Source organism: Heptranchias perlo, chromosome 8 (assembly GCF_035084215.1).
Source record: "Heptranchias perlo isolate sHepPer1 chromosome 8, sHepPer1.hap1, whole genome shotgun sequence".
NCBI lineage: Eukaryota > Metazoa > Chordata > Chondrichthyes > Hexanchiformes > Hexanchidae > Heptranchias > Heptranchias perlo.
The window spans coordinates 34,375,185-34,400,181 of record NC_090332.1 but is presented as its reverse complement, the minus strand read 5'-3'; the positions used below and the strand labels follow the sequence as shown (position 1 = coordinate 34,400,181).

The 24,997-nt window shown below is 40.5% G+C and overlaps 1 protein-coding gene across 1 annotated transcript in view; it reads left to right on the top strand.

Moving 5' to 3' along the window:
- The window catches only part of ppp2r5a (protein phosphatase 2, regulatory subunit B', alpha isoform), a 162,335-nt gene that overhangs the window by 87,759 nt on the left and 49,579 nt on the right, over positions 1-24,997 (top strand). The window contains exons 3-4 of the mRNA XM_067988945.1: positions 19,595-19,696; positions 22,494-22,586. Coding sequence (XP_067845046.1) covers positions 19,595-19,696; positions 22,494-22,586 — 195 coding nt within the window. The remainder of the gene's footprint in view (positions 1-19,594; positions 19,697-22,493; positions 22,587-24,997) is intronic.

Below are 24,997 nucleotides of genomic sequence, written 5' to 3'. Positions count from 1 at the left end.
CAAGGCTGGGACCAATGCCCCACTAAGAGAAGTGGATAAACATTTGAAAAGAAAAAAAGTTAGAAGTGTTTGGGGAAGGGCAGGGGAATGGGACAAAGTGAATAACTTTTTTTTCCAGGCGTAATGGGATGAATGGCTTCTTTCTGTGCTATAAAATTCTATGATTATATGGCAAGAAGGACCTTTTAGTTCTTAAACAATAAGAGCACTCTAGTCCTATTATGAGACTGATCAAGATAGAGGAAAATTTCCAGCATAACCAAACTAGTATTTAACCATTCAGCTATACCATTATTTAGAGACGAAACTAAGAATTTAGATTTCCTGATGATGTAGTTCTGATTATATAGCACTTTTGTTTTTAATATAACCCAATTATCTCGATGGCCCCAGCAATAGCTTCGTAATAGTGCAAAATTTCAAACCTTTTTTAAGTTAACAACTTTGTAGCGCCAGCTTTTGAGAGCTTATGTAAGCTTTATAGAATGTTAACCCGTGGCAGTTTGAAAAATAATTCTGATGGGATGAAAATCTTTCTCGTTGCTGGACAAGGTCTTATAGAAACATAGAATATTTACGGCAGTGAAGGAGGCCATTCAGCCCGTCATTTCTGTGTTGGTTGAAATAGAGTTACCCAGCCTAATCCCACTTTCTAGCACTTGGTCCGTAGCCTTGTAGGTTATGGCACTTCAAGTGCATTTCCAAGTACTGTGATGAGGGTTCCTGCCTCCACCACCCTTTCAGGGAGTGAGTTCCAGATCCCTACTATCCTCTGGGTGAAAATATTTTTCCTCAGCTCCCCTCTAATCCTTCTACCAATTACTTTAAATCTATGTTCCTTGGTTATTGACCTCTCTGCTAAAGGAAATAGGTCCTTCTTGTCCACTCTATGTAGTCCAGTCATAATTTTATGCACCTCATTTAAATCACCCCTCAGCCTCCTCTGTTCCAAAGAAAACAACCACAGCCTATCCAATCTTTCCTTATAGCTAAAATTCTCCAGTCCTGGCAACATCCTCGTAAATCTTCTCTGTATCCTCTCTAGTGCAATCACATCTATCCTGTATTGTGGTGACCAGCACTGTACGCAGTACTCAAGCTGTGGCCTAATTAGTTCTAGCATAACCTCCCTGCTCTTATATTCTATGCCTTGGATAATAAACGAAAGTGTCCTGTATGCCTTTTTAACCACCTTATCTACCTGTCCTGCTACCTTCAGGGATCTGTGGACATGTACTCCAAGGTCCCTCACTTCCTCTACACCTCTCAGTATCCTCCCATTTATTGTGTATTCCCTTGCCTTGTTTGACCTCCCCAAATGCATTACCTCACACTTCTCCGGATTGAATTCCATTTGCCACTTTTCTGCCCACCTGACCAGTCCATTGATATCTTCCTGCAGTCTACAGCTTTCCTCCTCGCTATCAACCACAAGGCCAATTTTTGTATCATCCGCAAACTTCTTAATCGTGCCCCCTACATTTAAATACTGAGCCCTGTGGAACCCCACTGGAAATAGCCTTCCAGTCACAAAATCACCCGTCGACCATTACCCTTTGCTTCCTGCCACTGAGCCAATTTTGGGTCCAACTTGCCACTTTCCTTTGGATCCCATGGGCTTTTACTTTTTTGACCAGTCTGCCATGTTGGACCTTTCCAAAAGCCTTGCTAAAATCCATGTAGACTACATCAAACGCAGTACCCTCATCGACCCTCCTTGTTATCTCCTCAAAAAATTCAATCAAGTTAGTCAGACATGACCTTCCCATGACAAATCCATGTTGACTGTCCTTGATTAATCCGTGCTTTTCTAAATGAGGTTTATACTGTCCCTCAGAATTGATTCCAGTAATTTGTGCACCACCGAGGTAAGACTGACTGGCCTGTAATTACGAGGTCTATCCTTTTCTCCCTTTTTAAACAATGGTACAATGCTAGCAGCCCTCCAATCCTCTAACACCACGCCTGTAGTCAGGGAGCCAAGAGTTAGAGCCTCCGTTATTTCCTCCCCTGCTTCTTTTAACAGCCTGGGATATATTTAATCCGGACCTGGCGATTTATCTACTTTCAAAGATGCTAAACCCCTTAATACTTCCTCTCTCACTATGTTTGTCCCATCCAATATTTCACACTCCTCCTTAACTACAATCTCTGCATCGTCCCCCTCTTTTGTGAAGATAATTTCAAATTGGTTTCTTCTGATTAAGGAAGCCAGCAAGATGAGGGCAGAAGTTTAGGGAACGTGAAGGGCAAATTTAGGACCGGTGTTCATAACCTTTTATGTTTAAAAAAAAACTTATCAATAGCTGGATTGCTGGGAAGGGCCATTGGGACCAAGTTACTGGACTAATTTAAGAAACAGCTAAGTGCTTAAATGGGAAGATTAATATTCGGAAAGAATTGGATCAAATGGGCAGAAGGCGCTTCATTTGTTCTTGTGATTGCAATCCTGTGATATTAACAGCACATATGGTCATAATTGTGTAAAATGGGAAATAGTACATTAATGCGGTGGGGGAAGGTTCTGGTTTTTGAGGTTGGGATTAGGGTTTCCACCACCATTTAGGAGATTGTATATTGTAATATTAATGTTTGGCCCAGACTTGTTTTTGTTAATTGCTTTGGTTTGTTGCCTACCTTGGAAGATGAATTGGATTGGGTAAAATCCATGATGGAGAAAATTGTACGCAGTTTGTGAAGTGAATAGGCTTAGTAGTTACTGAGACTGGCAAAAGATAGGAAGTGGTGTTCCACAAGGACCAGTGCTGGAACCCCTGTTGCTCACCATTTACATAAATGAGTTGGACTTGAATCGGAAATACAATTTCAAAATTTGTGGATGACACCAAATTTGGTGGGGGGGTGTATAGTTAATACTGATGAAGACTGCGACAAAATTTTCCCTGGAGAGTAGGAGGTTAAGGGGTGATCTTATAGAAGTCTATAAAATAATGAGGGGCATAGATAAGGTCGATAGTCAAAATCTTTTCCCAAAGGTAGGGGAGTCTATAACGAGGGGGCATAGATTTAAGGTGAGAGGGGAGAGATACAAAAGGATCCAGAGGGGCAATTTTTTCACTCAAAGGGTGGTGAGTGTCTGGAACGAGCTGCCAGAGGCAGTAGTAGAGGCGGGTACAATTTTGTCTTTTAAAAAGCATTTGGACAGTTACATGGGTAAGATGGGTATAGAGGGATATGGGCCAAGTGCAGGAAATTGGGACTAGCTTAGTGGTATAAACTGGGCGACATGGACATGTTGGGCCGAAGGGCCTGTTTCCAAGTTGTAACTTCTATGATTCTATGATTCTATGAAAATAAAAGACGACATTAATAAACTTGCAGAATGGGCGTGTAATTGGCAAATGAATTTCAATTTAGATAAGTATGAGGTGGTGCATTTTGGAAGGAAGTATAAGGAGGTCACATACTACTTAGAAAATAAGTCTAAATGGGGTAGATGAACAAAGGGATCTAGGGGTACAGACACACAGATCACTAAAATTAGCGACGCAGGCCTTAAATAAGGCCATTTAAGAAAAAAAGCAACAAAGCACTAGGGTTCATTTCTAGAGGGAGAGAAGAGAAGTTACGTTAAATTTTCGTTGGACCACATTTGGGGTACTATGCACAGTTCTGGTCTATTATAGAAGGTGCAAAAAAGATTTACCGGGATGTTGCCAGAACCAGGCTGAATACAGAAAGTACAGAGGAGATCTAAAAAGGGAAATAAGAGGGGCTATGAGAATAGATCAGCGACTAACATAAATGGGAACCCAAAAATCTTTTATAAACATATAAATAGTAGAAGGGTAGTCAAAGGAAGGGTGGGACCGATTAGGGACAAAAAAGGAGATCTTCTTGTGGAGGCAGAGGGCATGGCTGAGGTACTAAATGAATACTTTGTATCTGTCTTAACTAGAGAAGAGGATGCTGCCATTGTAGCAGTGAAGGAAGAGGTAGTGATGATATTGGATCGGATAAAAATAGTTAAATAGGTGTTACTTAAAAGATTGGCAGTATTCATTAAAGTAGAAAAGTCACCCAGTCCAGATGAGATGCATCCTAGGTTACTGATGGAAGTCAGGGTGGAAATTACGGAGGCTCTGGCCACAATCTTCCAATCCTCCTTAGATATGGGAACGGTGCCAGAGGACTGGAGGATTGCAAATATTACACCCCTGTTCAAAAAAGGGGAGAGGGATAAACCTGGCAGTTACAGGCCAGTCAGCCTGACGTCGGTGGTGGGGAAACATTTAGATACAATAATCAGGGACAAAGTATGGACTAATAAATGAAAGGCAGCACGGATTTGTTAAAGGAAAACTGTTTAATTAACTCAATTGAGTTCTTTGATAAAGCAACGGTGAGGGTAGTGCGGTTGAAGTTGTGTATATGGATTTTCAAAAAACATAATAGACTTGTTAGCAAAATTAAAGGCCATGGGATTGGAGGGACATTGGCAGTGCGGATATAGAATTGGCTAAGGACCAGAAAGCAGAGAGCAGTGGTGAATGGTTGTCTTTCAGATTGGAGGGAAGTATACAGTGGTGTTCCCCAAGGGTCAGTATTGGGGCCACTGCTCTTTTTGATATATATATTAATGACCTGGACTTGGGCATAGAGAGTATAATTTCAAAGTTTGCAGATGACATGAAACTCGGAAATGTAGTAAACAATGTAGAGGATAGTAACAGACTTCAGGAGAACATAGACAGACTGGTGAAATGGGAAGACATATGGCAGATGAAATTTAACGCAGAGAAGTGTGAAGTGATATATTTTGGTGGGGAGAATGAGGAGAGGCAATATAAACTAAATTATACAATTTTAAAGGGAATGCAGGAACAGACATCCCTGGGGGTGTATGTGCACAAATCTTTGAAGGTGGCAAGACAAGTTGAGAAGACTGTTTTTTAAAAAAAAAGCATATGGGGCCCTGGACTTTATTAATAGAGGCAGAGTACAAAAGCAAGGAAGTTGTGCTAAACCTTCATAAAACACTGGTTAGGCTACAGCTGGAGTATTGTGTTTAATTCTGGGCACCACACTTTAGGAAAGATGTCAAGGCCTTAGAGGGTGAAGAAGAGATTTACTAGAATGGTACCAGGTATGAGGGACTTCAGTTATGTGGAGAGACTGGAGAAGCTGGGGTTGTTCTCTTTAGAACAGAGGAGGTTGAGGGGTGATTTGATAGAGGTGTTCAAAATCATGAAGGGTTTTGACAGAGTAAATAAGGAGAAACTGTTTCCACTGGCAGAAGGGTCAGTAACCAGAGGACACAGATTGAAGGTGATCGGCAAAAGAGCCAGTGGTGATATGAGGAAATATTTTTTTACGCAGCGAATTGTCATGATCTGGAATGCACTGCCTGAAAGGATGGTAGAAGCAGTTTCAGTAGTAACGCTCAAAAGGCAATTAGATAAATACTTGAAGGGAAAGAACTTACAGGGCTATGGGGAAAGAGCAAGGGAATGGGACTGATTGGAGAGCTCTTTCATGAGTAGGCACGATGAGCCGATGTTGTACCTGCTATGATACTATGAACTAAGAGATTATACCTATTGGGAAAGATTGGATAGGCTGGAGCTCTTTTTTTCTTGAAAAGAGAAGGCTGAGAGGTGACCTGATAGAGGTCTTTAAGATTATGAAAGGGTTTGATAGGGTAGATGTAGAGAAAATGTCCCCACTTGTTGGGGAGACCAAATCTATGGGCCATAAATATAAGATAGTCACTACTAAATCCAATAAGGAATTCAGGAGAAACCTTTTTACCCAGAGAGTGGTTAGAATGTGGAACTCACTGCTGCAAGGAGTAGTTGAGGTGACTAGCATGGATACATTTAAGGGGAAGCTGGATAAATACAAGAGCAAGAAAGGAATCGAAGTTTATGCTGATAGGGTTAGATGAAGAAGGCTGGGAGGAAGCTCGTGTAGAGCATAAACACTGGCATGGACCAGTTGGGCCGAATAGCCTGTTTCTGTGCTGTATGTTCTATGTAATTCTGTGATTCATTGTGCAAATATTGACAGCTTTCTTTTGATAAATTGCTCAGCTCTGACTAATATGAAAGAAATCCATATAATTACATAATTCTGAGTAGTAGACAAAATGGATCTTTTTCTTTTTTGTTTCTACATTCTTAACTGTGAAACTCTGCATTGTTCTAACCCTGGGAGAAATAACTGAATAGCAGGACCTTACGTTGTATCTGACATGGTGTGCTTAATGCTGATGCTGGGACAAAATGGTAAAGTATTGTACACCTCATTTTGCACAAATTTCAGCAAACATGTAAACAGAATTTAAGTTACATAATGTTTTTATTGAGGCATTTAAAAATTCTGCTTCAAAAAAAAAAATTCTCTCCGATGCTATTAGTTGATAGGATGGGTCCAAAGCTGCTATAGATTGCCAGCATTTAAGAGTTAGACGATGATTTGCACACGTGCACATCCCTACTGATTTATTTGTCAGTCAGATATCTGACCTGCAAAGAAATCCATCACTGGGTCAGATTTTGGTCTTTACAGCCTTGATGTTAAGCATCATCTTAGTGGAGCACAGAAAGGAATGTCTGGTGGGGAAGATTGCACATTCTTTGCAGACCTCATAGGCTTTTCCTTTCTGTGCTTCTCCCAGGTGATGCTTAAAACTCAGTGGTAAAGACAAATATCTACCCTACTATTTCTGTGTTTAACACTCTTCCCAATATGCTATCAGAATATTCCACAGACAGAATTCACACTTTCTCCCTGTTGGGGCACACCCAAGTCCAGAAAGTGTATGTGCTGTTTGGTAGACCCTAAGAGTGTGCACAGGCATTGCTAGAATTTAACCACCTAAAAGCATTGGTAAGTTTCTTGATGCTTGTCTAGCTATGGTTACCTTACCATTAGGGCATTGGCTTGCAGAGTTAGTTGGAACCAAATGGGAAGAATTACAGCCCCTTGTGACAAAACTGTCAGATTCCAATGTCAGTAGTTTGGAGTGACCTATAATGTAAGGTAAGATTTATCTGTGTGCCAACTATCTGTTAATCTTAGTTCTGTTCTTGTTACTTTTGGAGCTTTTTCTTTATTAGTTTCTTGTTTTTGCTTAATTTTCTAAAATCTGCACTGTTAGCAGATATTCCCAGACAAAAAGCATGGAAAATGTAAATATGCAAAAGAAAGTTGAAAGATAAATAGGGGAAAAAGTACTGAAAGATAGCTATTAATATTTGTGTACAAAATTGTACCCTGCAGAGCATGGTTAGACTTTGCCAGTGCCCCCAACTCTCTCCTTCACCCTGCCTTTCTCCCTCCTATTTGGTCCATGCCTTGTCGACCGCTTTGTAAAGTGACCTGAGAAATCTCTCTGCACGGAGATCACATTGAAACTAAAGTGGTGGTTGTGGCAGTGGTGACTGTGGTTGTTACATAATCCAGAGACAAACATACCAATATCCCTTCAAGCTAGAAATGACTTGTACAGTGTGTGAAGGATGCAGATAATTTGAAGAATTAGGAAGACCCTGCAAGATAGTACCTGTCTTTCTCTTTATGGCCTTCCTACTTTGGATAAGTAAGCAAAATGCACACTTCTGTACAGCTTCCACTACCAATGTTACACAATGGGTTGGTGGTTAGGGTTGTTGTCTTCTGTGAGCAGTGAAGTTCAGACTTATTACATTTGACAGCTAAGCTAAGAACTGATGAAACTCCTTTTGTATGTTGATAGTAGTGGTTTAGTGATCCAGTACAAAGAGAAAGTAGTATAGCAATTATACCACTATTGTCACGCTATTATAGACAATTTTTTTCGGTTGACCAAGACTGAGAGAGAAATTTATCTTTAACCTATTGTTCTAACAGAACCCCATACACTTAAAAGGATGTTTAGATTAATGTGTACAGTAGTGCATACCAAAACAATTGGTTTGTTGTCCAAGAAGTTTCTTGTTTAGGGCTAAATTAAATCCTTATGAAAAATGAAGCTTTAGGATGTTAAGGTAACAAGTTCTGTAGTGAATATCGAGTTTTGAAGCTTTGTTTTGATTAGCATTCCTTTCCAGGCCTGTTCTTGTTCCTCTCTCTAGCTATTCTTTACAATACAGATATTAGAAGTTCATGTGACGACATGCTCGTGAGCCCAGTAGCGCAGTTTTTTTTATTGAAAGAGCACCTGGAGTTCCTTGACATTCTTCAAGGAGAAAGCAATTGTTAAGTTAACTCACTCATGACTTAAAAGTGTGTTTGGTTTTGTATTAAACTGAATAAAATACTAGTAAACTAGTCTGGTGCCACAACATAGGACAGTTTTCACCATAATTAAATTTAATTGTGATAGATAAATTTAATATGTAGCTGTTTTAGCAGTACAAAGCAACTTGCATTTATATAGCACCTTTAATGTAGAAAAACGTCCCAAGGCACTTCACAGCAGAGTAATCGACTCTGAAATAAAGGTGATAGTAAGAGGGGTGACTAAAAGCTTGGTCAACGAGATAGGTTTTAAGGAGGTTCTGAAGGAGAGGAGAGAGGCAGAAAGGTTTAGGGAGGGAATTCCAGAGCTTAGGGCCTTTTTGGCTGAAGTCATAGAGCCAATGAAGGCAACAAAACTGGCGCAGCCTGTGCATAAAAGGTCTCGTGCCAGTGACTGCAGCATGTGTATGAAACACGGTTGCCATCAAAAACTGAGTTGTCATTTTTTTTGGGCTGAACATACAAATCAGCTAAGCACTTAGGTTTATGAACTGATATGTTTAGCTTTTTGGACTACTAGAAAAATCACTTTACAGGTATGTAGAATTTCTTTTTGCATTTTATTCATTTTTTATTCTCTCTCTTTACTCCCCCACCAAAAAAATTCAATGATTCGTGTTGTGATGCAGAACTACAGATGCTAGCAACCATCCAATATGTTGACCACATATCCTTCAATTGAAAGCCTACATCACGTTAGCAGGTTGTTTAGTTATGGGAAGGTACCAGATGAGCCCCATCCTGTCCTCATCTGACATGCTAACTTTCTAGCAGGAATCAAGGGATCGTGATCTGGAAACCTGTCTGTGTTTTCTCCCTGCCTTCAGTCTTGCCCAGTCCTATTGCAGAATTCATACTACACCCCAGGGTGATCCACTAGCTCAGCACAGACTAGTGACTGAACCTAGCATCAATCTTATCTGTATCGTTCAGTACCATACCACATTTACCCCCGAGCCAATAAGGGAGTCATAAGCATAAAGGATTTCTTATACAGCGCTAGAACCCATGAGTTTTTTTTCCCAGTACATATTCTGGCACTTTGGGATTGAGAGGGTGACAGTAATTTTGAAATCAATGTAACTTTGAATTATGCACACCTGTTTTGGATAACACATTCATTGCTTTACATGCAAACGATTCATAGAATTGAATCCATTTAAAGGAGTTACGTAGTCTAGAAAAAAGAAAGACTTGCATTTATATAGCGCCGTTCACAACCTGAGGATGCCCCAAAGTGCTTTACAGCCAATTAAGCACTTTTTGAAGTGTAGTCACTGTTGTAATGTAGGAAACGCAGCAGCCAATGTGCACACAGCAAGCTCCCACAAACAGCAATGTGATAATGATCAGATAATCTGTTTTATTGATCTTGGTTGAGGGATAAATATTGGCCAGGACAGAAGGAATTAGTGTAGGAGTACTTGTAAATTAGAAAGCTCCTCTTGATTTCTACATGTTTTATTGCAACTTTTTTGTTGATTAGATTGTGCTACTGTTAGTTGCTAGAGGCATACAAGTAAGAACGCAATTGGCCAGGAACTTCCTCAGAGCTGCTCTCGCTCCGCCGATGTAAACGGAGTTTCCACCACACTTCTTGCAATGTAACACCAGCGGAGTGGAAGCAGATCCAAGGAATTTCCTGGTCTATGCTTCTGACCTTTTATGCCCTAAGCGGTCCTGTTGGGTTTGGTGCACGCATAGATCTTGTGCTTGGGTTTTGTTGCACCTGAGTTTCTTCTGCTCCAGTATTTGGTAATGCAGGGATCCTCTGCCATGGACGTACCACTTGTTCATCTTGCATGCAGTTTTTTTCTTGGGTATAATTTCCATTGCCTGAGACAATGTTTATTTTGTTTTAATGGTGGCCAGTATATCAGAGGGTTGAGTAACTGAAGTTTTGCTTTATAGATCGTTAAATATTTTCAAAACTATTTTCTTGTTGATACTAACCAATAACCATCTTTAATAGACTCGCTTCTCCTTTTAATTTTTGGGTGTTAACTTTATTTTCTTCTTTCTATTTTTCTCTTTTACCTTTTCCTCCCACCAAAAAATGCATGACAGCTGTTAAGACTCTTAGCTGTAATGAGTAATGCAGTTTATTCTACACTAGATATGAGCAGGGCAGGTAATCATAAACTATGACATTTTTCGTTACTGGAAGCTAATTAGTAATATGAAAGGAACACAGGAGTTCAGTGGGATAGAACAGTTTCTGAATAGTCAGAACAGCAGTTCTGGAATCCAGGAACTCCACTGAAGTTTCCTGCAAACCAGAGCATTCATCTAATGCTGGTTTGAACACATTGCAGTTCTTTATGGTAAAAATAAACTTACTGTTGTCATGCCCATGACCTGCCTCAAAGCAATGTCTGTAGCACTGAATTTAAATTGGATTGTGTGGGTGCACCTGTCTGTTCAGAGCTGATAAAGGACTATTTTAAATGACAGTTGAAGGGAAATATCTGAGGATTATTAAATACTGAAAGATTTATTTAACTAGTTTAACTTTAGCACTTAATTTTTGGTGTGAAATAGTGCTTATTTGATCTGTAGTGCAAAATCGGCGGTACTGCGTGTTTGAAAATAACTGAAAAATTCTGTGAGACATCTTGTTTTTGAATAATTTGTGTGTTTTATTTTTAACAGTTTTGGAGCCTTCCCAGAATATTTTGGTTCTTTAATATGTACTTTGTAACAAAAGTTCCATCAATATTAAACAATTCTATAAACCCGAGAAACAAAGTATTATTCAAATATGCTATGAATGTTTAATGGGTCATTCAGAACTTTCTTTACTGGTTGATTTTTATAGACTTGTATATGAATTCAGTTATTAATAGGGAGAGATTTCGATTGTGCACTGGCTCAGTGTTTTTAAAAAAAAAGTACATATTTTGCTCTGCAGGATTCAAAATGAAACAGCTTGTACTTAATCACTTTTATTAGATAAACCTCTTGTTAAACAAATTACATGTACATTTCAAGGCCTTGGAGAGGGTATAGAGGAGATTTACCAGAATGGTACCAGGGATGAAGGAATTCAGTTGCGTGGAGAGACTAGAGAAACTGGGTTTGTTCTCCTTGGAGCAGAGAAAGTTAAGGGGAGATTTGATAGAGGTGTTCAAAATTATGAAGGATCATGATAGAGTAAATACGGAGAAACTGTTTCCAGTGGCAGAAGGATCAGTAAACGGGATACAGATTTAAGGTAATTGGCAAAAGAACCAGAGGTGACATGAGGAAAAAAAATTTACACAGTGAGTTGTTATGATCTGGACTGCACTGCCTGAAAGGGTGTGGAAACAGATTGAATAATAACTTTCAAAAGGGAATTTGAGAAATACATGACGGAAAAAATTGCAGGGCGATGGGGGAAAGAGCAGGGGAGTGGGACTAATTGGAAAATTCTTACAAAGTGCAAGCACGATAAGCCAAATGGCCACCTTCTATGCTATATAATGCAGAGATGTAACAGAACCCATCCGGTTAATGTAATGGGTTTTGTGAATAAAGTTTGAACATTGAGAAGCAATTCCCTGCAAATTCAAGAACTGCTAAGCCAGCTTCTGTGGGGATACAATAATGAACTGCTGTTTTTGTGTTTGTTTCAATTTTGATGAGTTCTTCACTTCAAGCGCCATGAGATGGAGATTGTAGTGGTGGCCTTATCTGTCAACTGTTTTTCTCTAGCAAAATGACAAAGTAAAATATTGTATCTGAAGAATTCAGATCCTCACCAAATTTTATGCATAATCTGCCTGGTACAATGTGTTATCAAAAATGCTGTGTTTGTAATGTATGTTAGTGTGTCTCTAATACTGTAAAGAGCCTTAATGTTCCTGATTGATCTGTGGAGTCATATAGTAAGCATAGACCAGTCAGATTCCTTCAAGAACACATAAGGCAGGCATTTTATATTTTCTTTTATTCTTGACTTTCTATTTTAATTATTTTTAGCATTCCCCCCTTAATTTATTCTCTCCTGCACAACCAGATCCTGACCCATTCTGCCTAATTTGAATTTCTCCTCCTTAACATGTATTTCTTCAGCCTCTGTCTGAACTTGTTTGCTCAACCTTTTAAGTTTGACCCAGCGCCATGATTTGCTGTTTTGCTGCTCTTAGCTTGACTGCTCTATGCCCTCGATTACTTGTGAGCAACTCCATGGGAAATCTGCTCCCTGGGTTTGATTTTTAAAATGGATTTTGTCGTCTTGATATGAATTAAGAGTTGTAGAATGATTTTGCAAAATTTTGTAGGCATTTCAACAACAGATATCATGTAGTTATATTAACTAAAGTATTGCTTTGCAGATAGTTACCAGAACTTTTTTTAAAGTTGGGTTTAGAACATCAACGATCCAGCTAATATCCAAAATATTAGGAACATAGGAACAGGAGTAGGCCATTCAGCCCCTCGTGCCTGCTCCGCCATTTGATAAAATCATGGCTAATCTGTGATCTAACTCCATATACCTGCCTTTGGCCCATATCCCTTAATACCTTTGGTTGCCAAAAAGCTATCTATCTCAGATTTAAATTTAGCAATTGAGCTAGTATCAATTGCCGTTTGCGGAAGAGAGTTCCAAACTTCTACAACCATTTGTGTGTAGAAATGTTTTCTAATCTCGCTCCTGAAAAGTCTGGCTCTAATTTTTAGACTGCCCCCTACTCCTAGAATCCCCAACCAGCGGAAATAGTTTCTCTCTATCCACCCGACCTGTTCCCCTTAATATCTTTTAAACTTCGATCAGATCACCCCTTAACCTTCGAAACTCCAGAGAATACAACCCCAATTTGTGTAATCTCTCCTCGTAACTTAACCCTTGAAGTCCGGGTATCATTCTAGTAAACCTACGCTGCACTCCCGCCAAGGCCAATATGTCCTTCCGAAGGTGCGGTGCCCAGAACTGCTCACAATACTCCAGGTGTGGTCTAACCAGGGTTTTGTATAGCTGCAGCATAACTTCTGCCCCCTTGTATTCCAGTCCTCTAGATATAAAGGCCAGCATTCCATTAGCCTTATTGATTATTTTCTGCACCTGCTCATGACACTTCAATGATCTATGTACCTGAACCCCTAAGTCCCTTTGGACATCCACTGTTTTTAACTTTTTACCATTTAGAAAGTACCCTGTTCTATCCTTTTTTGATCCAAAGTGGATGACCTCACATTTGTCGACACTGAATTCCATTTGCCAAAGTTTTGCCCATTCACCTAATCTATCAATATCGCTTTGTAATTTTATGTTTTCATCTACACTGCTTACAATGCCACCAATATTTGTGTCATCGGCAAACTTAGATATGAAATATTTCATATGTTTATCAGTTACTCATAAAATGTGGGCATATAGTGTAAAGTTGTCATTTCGATTTTAAGCATACATTTGAGTAAAGGGTAATGGGGTTGTACAAGGCACGCAGAGGTCTCCTAATTATGGTTTGTGATTATGCCCACAAATTCCCTTATTTTTACTGTTGTATTAATTTGAGAAGTTTGTTACTATTTGTGATATTGTATTTAGCCAATGCCGTGCATACTCAAGATGTGGAAATATATTATTTTCTAATTGAATATGGTTAGCTCAGTAAGGATGATGTATGAAGTGAATCTATAAAGTAATGCAAATGAATTATCGAAGAAGCTGCATCCTAGGTAACTGTTGTACTGAACAGCTGTTTTGTCATTAAATGACTTTTTAAACCTCCTTTCTCTTTTTTCCTTCTCTGTTTCTGTGGCACTTGGCATAGGGCAAATTTATGTTTGGTAATATCTGTGACCTATTGTTAATGCTGTATATTTTAACCAAATTTTGTAAATTACTTGCTTTGACAATTGTGAATGCTGGAATTATATGCATAATTAAACTCTGAATTACCCCACTGCAATAATTCAAAAACACTTTGCTAATCCTGTTGGGTCTTCAAAGTGACTCAGTGCTTCCTAAGCAATATGAGGTTGTGGACCTTGCTGTAATGTACTATTTGGCTTTCTTTCAATTCTAGCTTAAAACAGCAATCTACTGTACTTTGGTTTATAATGTTTAGATTAATGTGGTGCACAACATTCAGTTACAACAAAAACTACTATCTACGAATTACAGAATATTTATCGACTTTAGAGTACTATGATAACCAGTCTGTCCTGTTGTATGCACCTTCATTCCCTTAAATCCAAGAGATGCAGATTTGAACCTATATGCGTAATTCTGGTTTAGTCATTTATCGTCAGGTCTGACTGCACCACAACAAGCACTATCGGGCCTTGCTCTCCTCTGCCAAAACTGCTCACCACTCCATGCTCATCCTGGAATGCAAAGATAACCCCCGGCTTCTTTTCTCCACAACCAACCGTCTCCTTAAACACTTCTCCCATGCCTCCCACCCTTATCAACAACGTGCGAGGATCTCATGGAGGTTTTTGTTACTTAAGATCGAGACCATCTGTTCAGCTGCCTCTGCCAATTCTCTCCTTTCTGCTGCCCTAGCCCTGAACTTGCATCTTTCCCTAGTTTCTTTCCCATCTACCCCTCATGCTCTCTCGACCCTATTCCCACTAAACTGCCGACCACCCAACTTCCCTTTCTGGCCCCCATGCTAGCTTATATGGTAAACGGTTCCCTCACCTCCTGCACCTCAATCTCTTTCAAATCATAACCTCTTCCTCAAAAAACCCACCCTTTAACCCTTCTATCCTTGCAAACTACCGCCTCATCTCCTATCTGTTTCCTCTCAAGACCTTGAACTTGCCTCCTCCCAAATCCGTAACCATCTTTCCTGCATCTCCATGTTTGAACCTCTCCAATCAGGTTTCCGCCCCTGCCACAGCACTGATACAGTCCTAATCAAAGTCACAAATTACATCCTCTGTGACTGTGATCTTGGTGCACTATCCTTCCTCATCCTTCTCGACCTGTCTGCAGCCTTTGACGTGGTTCACCATACCATCTTCCTCCAACGCCTTTCCTCCGTTGTCCAGCTGAGTGGGACTGCCCTTGCCTGTTTCCACTCTTACCCACTTAGTTGTAGCCAGAGAATTTCCTGCAATGGGTTCTCTTCCTACCCCCGCACTGTTATCTCCGGAGTCCCCAGAGCATCTAGCCTTGGCCCCTTCCTGTTTCTCACCTACATGCTGCCCCTCCACAACATCATCTGAAGACATGACATCAGTTTCCACATGTGCGCCGACGACACCCAGCACCTCCATCACTGCCTCTGTATTGTCACGCCGCTTGTCTGACGTCCAGTATTGGATAAACCGAAATTCTCTCCAATTGAACATTGGGAAGACCGAAGCCATTATCTTTGGTCCCCGCCACGATCTCTGTTCCCTAGCCACTGATTCCATCCGCCCTCCCTGGCCACAGTCTCAGGCTAAATCAAAGTGTTCGCAACCTTGGCATCCTATTTAATCCCAAGCTGAGCTTTACCCGTCTCCGCCCCTGCTTCAGCCCATCTGCTGCTGAAACCCTCACCCATGCTTTTGTCACCTCCGTACTCAACTTACAATGCTCTTCTGGCCGGCCTCCCGTCCTCCACCCTCCGTAAACTTGAGCTCTTCCAAAACTCTGCTGCCTGTAACCTAGCCCGCACCAAGACCCGTTCACCCATCACCCCAGTGCTCACTGACTTAAATTGGCTCCCAGTTCACTAAAAGCCTTAATTTAAAATTTTCATTCTCTTGTTCAAATCCCCCCATCTCCTCGCCCCTCCCTATCTCTGTAACCTCTTCCAGCCCTACAACCCTCTGAGAACTCGGCGTTCTTCCAACTCTGGCCTCCTTTACATCCCTCACTTCCTTTGCCCCACCACTGGAGGCCATGCCTTCAGCTGTCGAGGCCCTAAGCTGTGGAATTCCCTTTCTAAACCCCTCCACCCCTCTCTCTCTTCCTTTTAAGATGCTCCTTTAAAACCTACCTCTTTGACCAAGCTTTTAGTCACCTGTCCTAATAGTGCTTTCTTTGGCTCAGTGTCAATTTTGGTCTGATTATGCTCCTGTGAATCGCCTTGGAATGTTTACTATGTTAAAGGTGCTATATAAATGCAAGTTGTATGTATGAATGCTAAGATTTACACTGACATCTTTGTAGTTAAAAAATAACTTGGCCTTTACACGGTGTAGCTTTTTGTTACATCAGATGGAGTTTTAATATATAAATTCAGAAAGTGAAAAAACTGAGTTTATTTATATGTACATCTGATAAATTTATAAATGGTATCCTTTTGATTAAGATGGGGTCACATGCATTTGAATGTTAATTCTGCAGTGTGTTACAGAAATTCAAGTATCACTTGAATCTGTATATTAATTAACTTTGAGTGCTAAGTGCAGTTTTGGGCATCCCATTATAGAAACGATATTTGAGCCAGGAAAAGATGCAATATAGATTCAATAGGATGACACCAGGAATGAAAGAAAAAATGGAAATTATTTTCACTAGTTGGTGAAAGGGGGCAAAAGATTAGTACTAGAAAAAGATCTTGAATTTACATCGTGGCTTATGTTTTCAGGACATCCCAACTAATGGATTACTGCTTTAAAACTAATGGTAATGGTTCTGATATTGCCATTTACAGCTCCTCTAGACCCATCTTTTGTTTCTTTACTTATCCCATTACCACCCTCCTTGCCTTGCACCATCATCCCCTTTGTCATTTAATTACTGCTGCCCCCCATCCTATCAGAGAACTTCCCTTTTTGTTCTTTCCTCCCCTCTCCTCCCTTTCCCCCCTTTCCCTGGCTCTGTAATTGCTTAAAAATGTTTAATCTTCAACTTCTTCCAGTTCTGACGAAGGGTCATCGACCTGAAAAGTTAACTCTCCACAGATGCTGCCTGACTTGCTGAGTATTTCCTGCATTTTCTGTTTTTATTTAAAACTAATGGATTTCTTGTGAAGTGGAGTCATTTTTGTTATGTCGGCAAATGCAGCAGTTAGTCGTCACATAACAGCATTCAACAAACAGCAAATGAATGAATCACTAGATAATGTGTTTTCGATGGTGTTGGGGGTGCTGTTTGAGTGAGTAATGTTGGCCAGAAGACCTAGAGAACTCCCCTGCTCTTTGAATAGTATCATAGGATCTTTTAAGTCCACCTGAGCAGACAGACGGGCTCAATTTAATGTTTCATTTAAAAGATGGCACCTCCAACAATGCAGCATTCCTTCAATGATGCACTGATGTGTCTGCCTAAATTATTTGCTCAAATCCATGATGACACTTGAAACCACAATCTTTTGATTTGGAGGCAAGGGTGCTTCCAAAATGTTATTGGGAAATGGAATACTTCGCCACAAGTAGCTATTGAAACCAAGTGAATCAGGACATAGAGAAGGGAACTAGATCACAAAAATATAAAACGATGCACAGAGCAGTGCAATGGGAATAGAGTGGCTAGCTCTACTGGCGGAGCTAGCTCTTGAACATGATGAGCCAAATAACCTCCTACTGTATTGAATTGTCTATGATTCTGTAGTATTGTAATAGTGTTTAGGGACATTACCTCCATGGACTTGTTTAGCTTGTAACATTTTTGTTTAAAAATCCAGTAGGAAAATATTAGCCTTTTAAAGCTTAATGCACATGTACTGTAATAGGAAGTTGAAGAAAAACTAGCAGTTTTTCTGCTTTAGTCAACCAGATTATCTTTCCCTTCTCTGCCGCAATTTGTGAGAAAATAGCATGGAAGGTTGTCTCCATTGCCAAACAACCAGGAATATCCAAGGACGGATGTCATGATAGTGTGCACAGTCTCTTGCTTTCTCTCCTTATCCTAAACAGAAATGTTTTTGATCATACTTCAAAAAAAATTGTACTTTTGTGCTTTAGTTTCAGTTGGGAACTTTCAAGTGTGAGGTATACAAAACCATTCTTAATTATTACAAGATTAGTAGTCTTCAACAGATTCAAAATTTCAAAATGGGAATTGTATTCAATGGATGAACTATTAGCTTTCTATTTTCCTCAATTCAGGATAACATGTTTGATTTCAATATTGACATTTATGTATATTCTGAAAATAGATGAAATAGGGCCTTAATTTGCATTAAGATTTTTCTTGTAGATTATAGAATTGTAGATTGTAATCAAGTGTCCCACTAGTTAAAGGTATAATTTTTGTTTTCCTTAACTTTATTGCATGATGTCCCTTTGTTAATCATACCCATATATTTCACAAGATGATTTACATAGCATGCATTCATGTTCTGCTAATTGTTTTACAAGAGTACTTCTAAATTTTTAATTACAGTGCAGTTATGTTGTGTTTCATTTTAAAAGCAAGCAAAAATGAAGCTAAAGAGTAAATCACCAATTAAACCATTGTTTCACTCAAGTGGCTGTTGCTTAAATGTTAAAATAGTAAAATACCAAGCTACGTTCTCTGCACTTCCATAAAATACCCCTGTTTGGTGAAATATGTTCAACGATACTGGATGGGTAGGCATGAGATTCAGATTAAATAAATGAAATTAAACGTTCAAGAATTTGTATGCAAAGGGTTAAACGTACACATCTGCACCATAGTATAACTTAGCCAGTATCCTGTCAATTTGGGCTATAAACATTTAGTTAATTTTGGTATACTTTTTTTTTAAAAAGTCAGTGGAACAAGTTTTGTGGTGAGGGGCACATGTAATAACAGTGATCAGAATATACTATTAAATGAAGGATTTAGACTTTTATACACCATTATGTAAAAGCATACATATATTTCAACAGACTTTGTTACTCCACTCTAGTATGGAAGCAAATTTACTGCACAATTTAATAACATTGCTTCAGCAATGTGGCAGACAATTCTGGTCCATTCCAAAGTCAGCAATTGTTGAAGCAAGTTTGCTCCTGCCGGTCTTAACTTTGGTTTAAGTTTCCTTCTGTTAGCTGCAGCATGGATTATCTTCTTTTCGCAACTTAGCTACGTGATTACTTAGAATGAACACGGTGGTCGCTTTTATCTTGTCCTGCCACTTCATCTTCAAGTGCAGCTGAATTCCTGATGGGATGGAATAAAAGCTTGTAAGATTCTTTAGTGTCAGAGGCAAATTTGAAAAAAAGACATTGTACTTCAAAATATGACATTGCATGGGGTTTTGGTATCTTGAATGCAATGTAGAAAATCATGGTATAATACAAGAAGTATTGAAGTATTACCCTCATTGATTGAATAAACTTCAGGTAAGTCTTTGGAATTTTGTGGAAAAATTGTAAACTATATTCAATTAAAGTGGATATTTCAACTGCTTGTTTTCAGATAAATTGAGTACTGTTACAGTTTCATGTAACTATTACCATAGCCTGTTTTTGAATAAAAACCCTCTCTCAAACTATAATCTTGTTGCAGATTACCTGTAATATTTTCAGAACCCTTCCTCCCAGCGACAATCCAGATTTTGATCCAGAAGAAGATGAGCCATCCTTAGAAGCGGCGTGGCCTCACATGCAGGTAACAAAGTTGTTAAAAAAAAAAAATGTGTAGTTTCTGTAAAAGTATCTTTTTTCTAAATTCCTAGTTGCATGTTTAAATGCTGTAGATATTTCAGGAAGTCAAAAATATTGCTTGATTTTCACTACACATATAGCATACAATTCCAGCTATTCACATTTACAACAGAACATAAAACACAGTTTACAACCTGTCTCTAATTTATATATTAATGAATTTCTCATGACCTTATGGTTAGTTGGAGGAAATGGTATGTTAGTTTTAACAGGCTAAGAGAGGTTTTGCACCACCACTGGACAAGATTAACAGATGTTACTGTTACAGCATTATCCATTGTTTTCAATGTGAGAGGTGGGGGGAGTGATGACAGCATTATCAATGCAAGGACTAGTATACCTGTAGATGATGATGTGTAAGTAAAGTCACATGACTCATTGAGTGGAGTGGGAATCCACCTGATGATGGCCTTTAATTAGGCAGCACTGTCCCTATTATTTCACCAAGCAACCTTTTAAATGACTGCTTGCATCACTATTGATTTTTGTTGCTTCCCTGATTGCTTCCATCCTACAGCAATGCACTCTTGTAGATAAAGAAATAGTACTTAAGCATTTGAACATAGAGTTGTATTTGTATTCAGTTTAAGTCAGTGAATCCGCTCTTCTGTCAAGGCCACTCTGTGTGTGGGCATGCATGAGTCCAGCTCTCGAGCACTCTCCATAAGGGCCACAGAAGAGGATGTTATTGCAAAAAACCACATTAGGCTCTCCGACCATAACTCACCTTCCCTGACCCTCACCAAAACAGTTCAGGTATTGCATACTCGCCGATCATTTCCTGGAACTTCCAAACAATGGTGATACTCAGCTGGTAATTGTCCCTCTGTGCCCCCCCCCCCAGCGTTATACACCTGATGTAACTGAAATCAGCCATTTTAAACCTGCTTGCCTGCCACCACAGACTGAAATGCAGGCCTGGGCATTCCCCTCCCCTCCGCATTCCCCTTCCCTCCACATTGACTGTGTCCCCGACCTGTTTTGCATTCCTGCACATAAATAGTTTCCTCCCCCATCAAGATCGAGTTGAGGCCCCCTCCCACCAAGTTTGAAATTTCGCCCTGACCCAGCAAACCCTCACCCCACTGAGACTGAAATCTGGACTGGGACATCCCTCTAGCCCCCACCCGCTTGACAACAAATTCCATCCCAAACAAGTGAAATAGCCATCCCAGCATAATTTCTCCCGCAAAATGTGGCTTCTGGCATGCTCCACCCTTGCAAAGTAATGCAGCCTGACATCTAGGACCATGGCACTTGCACCTCTCCTAATACTGGCAGCAAGATGCAGCCAAGATCCAAACCACACGCCATCACCCTGAGATCTTAAAGCCCTTCCCACTCAAGGATTGAAATCCCATCCCTTCCCTCCTTTCCCCCCCCCCCCCCCCACCCCACTCTGAGAGTGAAATGTGATGGCTCTGTTCATCACCCACAAATACCTCTCTCCCCTGTTGCTAAGAACCGATTACCCCCTGCTTAAACTGGCCCTAGTATGTTGAAAGCCCAAGGGTACCTCCTCCACCCCTACTGATAGTGAAATCCCACCCTGCGCTGCTCAAGGTGTCTCTTCCTCCTTCTCGGAATAATTTTCAGCCCTGCTGTCTTGAAGATCCGGTTACTATCATCATATCCTTTCCCCACCTTTCTGAGAGGAAAATCCAAAGAGCAGCTCACCACAACCCCTGTCCCCTACTGTGAAGAAAATCTGGACCTGGGGAAGGAAAAGGGCTTTCTCCCCTGCTGAGAAGAAAATTTGTGATTAGGAGAACAGTGCGCCGCAAACCCCCTCCCCCATGCCAGCTGAAAAGAAAATCTGGTCATGGTGGAAGTAAATGGAGCACTCCTACTGGGAGCTTGCCAGTTCCCCTCCCCAAATTGTTCCCTTTTAATCACTCTCTTTTCTCCCTCTTCTCCCCCCCCCACCATCACCTATCCCCCTCTCAGCCCCTGTGCTTTCTCCTACACCACCACCCTCCTCCCCACTGTGATGTGCCGCCTACTGCTCCCACCGCTCCATCCTCCCCAAAATACAATTATCTTCTCACCCTGCTTATATGAATATTGCCCTTGGTCCTGATGCCGTGTGTGCAATGCCATGGCAGATCGACATATGTGAGTGTGAGATATATGTGTATGACTCTATCTCTATAGATTCAAATAGAGATATAGATATATAATGTTAAACTGTCTGTAGAAGATTTTACAATTTATTGTTGATTTAAAATATCTTAGTCGATAGCTGTTTTAAAGTACTGATTGTAAAGATTGCTTCAGCCAGAAATGCTGTCATGTCCAATTTTTAATATGTTTGCCAGAATTCCAGTAAAATTGCAGAACACAATTAAATATTGAAGATAATAGTGTTTGTGGCTAGTTCATTGTTGTTCAGAGCACTGCAATATAGATTCACATCAACAATTTGCCACACACTGAGTTCCTGTAAATTGAGCCAGCTTCCCCATAATGAGAGAAAGTAAGAGGAGGTTCTTGCACTTTAGTGGCTGGTGCACCAGGAAGATCTGAGAAGAGCGGTTTGGAGAAAATAAAAATACGCTAAAGAAACCTCCCACTTTCAAAAATGCATCAGCACAACCCATGATGCTGATAAATGTCAATTGAAAAGAAGCACATGGGGTATAAGTGTTCGTGAGAACAATTTATGGGGATGCGTGCAGGTTTTAAACCTATTTGGGCTATCGGGATTATTTCTGTTAATTGTCACTTTTTTTTGGTTTAAGCTTGTGTATGAATTTTTCCTGCGGTTTCTGGAATGTCCAGACTTCCAGCCTAGTATTGCAAAAAGGTTCATCGATCAGAAATTTGTACTGCAGGTGGGTACATTTCAATTTTTCTTATTTACTAGGTCGATTAACAGTTTTGTACTTTTCAGGATCAGGTGCTTGCTTGCACATCAGGTATTGCTTGCATCGATGCAAGTTAAAACTCTTTCTGCACTGCCCCACAACAGTAAGCTTTGGCCCACCTCAGAAGAACACCACCTCCTGCAGGAGTATGTAAAATGATGCCCTTCTTGTACTAGGTTTTCCATGTTCCATTTATGTTTTCAGCAACATAAGTATCAAGGAAATGCTGAATCCAGAACCACTCCGACTGTGTCATCTACACCCAGCAAATAGAGCCAGCAACACCGCATAATCCAAATGTTTATTGCAATATGTTTTGGACCTATCCCCTGACCACTTGAATCACTAGTTCATGCCACTAAATGTAGCATTGTAGCCTTTGTAACCAGCTGTACACATTGGGTGCTCTGGCTTCCCCTAACGTTTGGTGCACTGCTACAATATGTGCATAATGGCCCAGAAATTTGGGCGCACCCTGCGCCTGAGCAGTGCAGCCTGAAGTGCACCTGATATTGGGTCTCTGGCCTCATTCCCATCGAGCCAGCGAACTGTGGACCACTAACCAATAGCTGGCCAGCGAAGCAGAATAGAAAATCAGGCAGCTGCAACGCCACAACGGCTCTCAGTTAAGTGATTTGAAGGGGAGTGATCGAGACAGGAAGGGGAGTGACTGGGCTAGAAGGAGGGGCCACTGGGAAGTGAGGGTCGACCGGATTGGGAGTTAGCGTTGAGCGATTGGTGGGGAGTGGTGGCCAGCAATAGCCCACATTCTTTGAATGTGAAGTTGGGAGGAGCACTCCTGCACCTCCCGGCTCCACGTTCAGTTAAGTATATTTTAAATTCTTACCTTGTTGGTTACGACCTAACAGGCGGTCCCTTTAAGGACCACCTGTTAGGCCACATTTAGTCCTAGTTTTCCCTAGTGCAGCTAGCCCAGCGCTAGCTACCTCGGGAAAAATGAGTCTTGCACAGGAGGCATCAAACAGGTGTTGGGTCCCTTATTTGCATATGCAAATGGCTTAATGCCTGTTTATGGCGTGGCACTGCACGACGATTTTTTGACCTTTACCAATATGGCGGGTGGCGCACTTCCGGCTTGTAATGAGCGTGTGCATCCTGCCCACTATATTGAGGGCTTAGGATGCCGTTTAGCTCCTGAGTAACACCCGCTGTGCAGCCGAATTTCTAGGCCAACAATCCTTGCATGGTAAATGTGCGCAAGACTTCAAGTTAAAATAATGCTTAACTGATAGATCCTCACAATCATTAGTACACATAGTTAACATTTTAACTAACTTCTGCTGTGATTATTCTGTTTTTGAGGTGGTTCCAATAATGATAGTTTCTAGTTATCGAGCAGGCCCCTTTTGTGCTTGCAGTCAAATGGATTTGTCTGAATTTTTACTCCAGTAAAGGGTACACAGCCTCTTGGGTGCCCAATTAATCCCTTTTTGCTCATCGATATGTACTCTGGAGATCTGTTGTTACGATGTTTACAAAATGGTCTTCATTTTCACAAAGTAATTTTAGAAATAAATATGACTCTTACCCCTTTAAGCTTTCTTGGCACGAGAAAGAAAAGCATTGACGTCATTGTGAGCAGAATGCAGATTTAGTACAGGGATGAATACTGAAGGCAGACTTGGCCTCGCTAGATGTTGTTCAGTTAGGCTGCTGAAATTAGTTCAAAATATTTTGATTAGAAAGAGAAAAAAGGTGAAACATTTTTGACTTACTCTTTGTTCACAATTTCCAACAAAAAATTTAAAGCATTTTATACAGTATACTGAAACCAAGTCTGAAACATAATATAGCACAAAGGTGGAATTAAAAGTTTTTTTCCCCCCCCCTTATTCAACAATGCTATTGTCCCTTTTTGGTTGGTGTCTCCTCCTAGTCCTCTGACACATTCTCTTCTTTTAGCACCTCACTTTGTTCCACCTCTCTTGCCTCTCTTTAAAATCCTCGTCTAGCACCCCCCAGCCCCACCCTAATTTTCTTGCCCCTATATTCTCTCTCCTTTCCCTCCGCAACGTTTGTACTGAGCAATTCCTCATCCCTGGTGATTTTAATCTTCAGCTCATCTCCCTTTGCGCTCTCCCCTGAATTAACTGGCCTCCTGTTGTCCCGAAACCTCTCCTTCCATGTAAACTCTCCTACCCATATTCACAGCTACCCTCTAGACTGTACCATCTCCTTTGGCCTCTCTACTCCCAAGGCTTCTCTACTCTCATGGTCTCTATCATGGACAAGGCCATATCCCTCTACCCCCTTCCAAGCCAACTTCCTTCATTGTCCATTTTTAGGGAAAAAGCAAGTCGCTTCCAACTGCTAGCCTTTGGCCCTTCATTTGCCACAATACTTCTGAAGCCATCGAT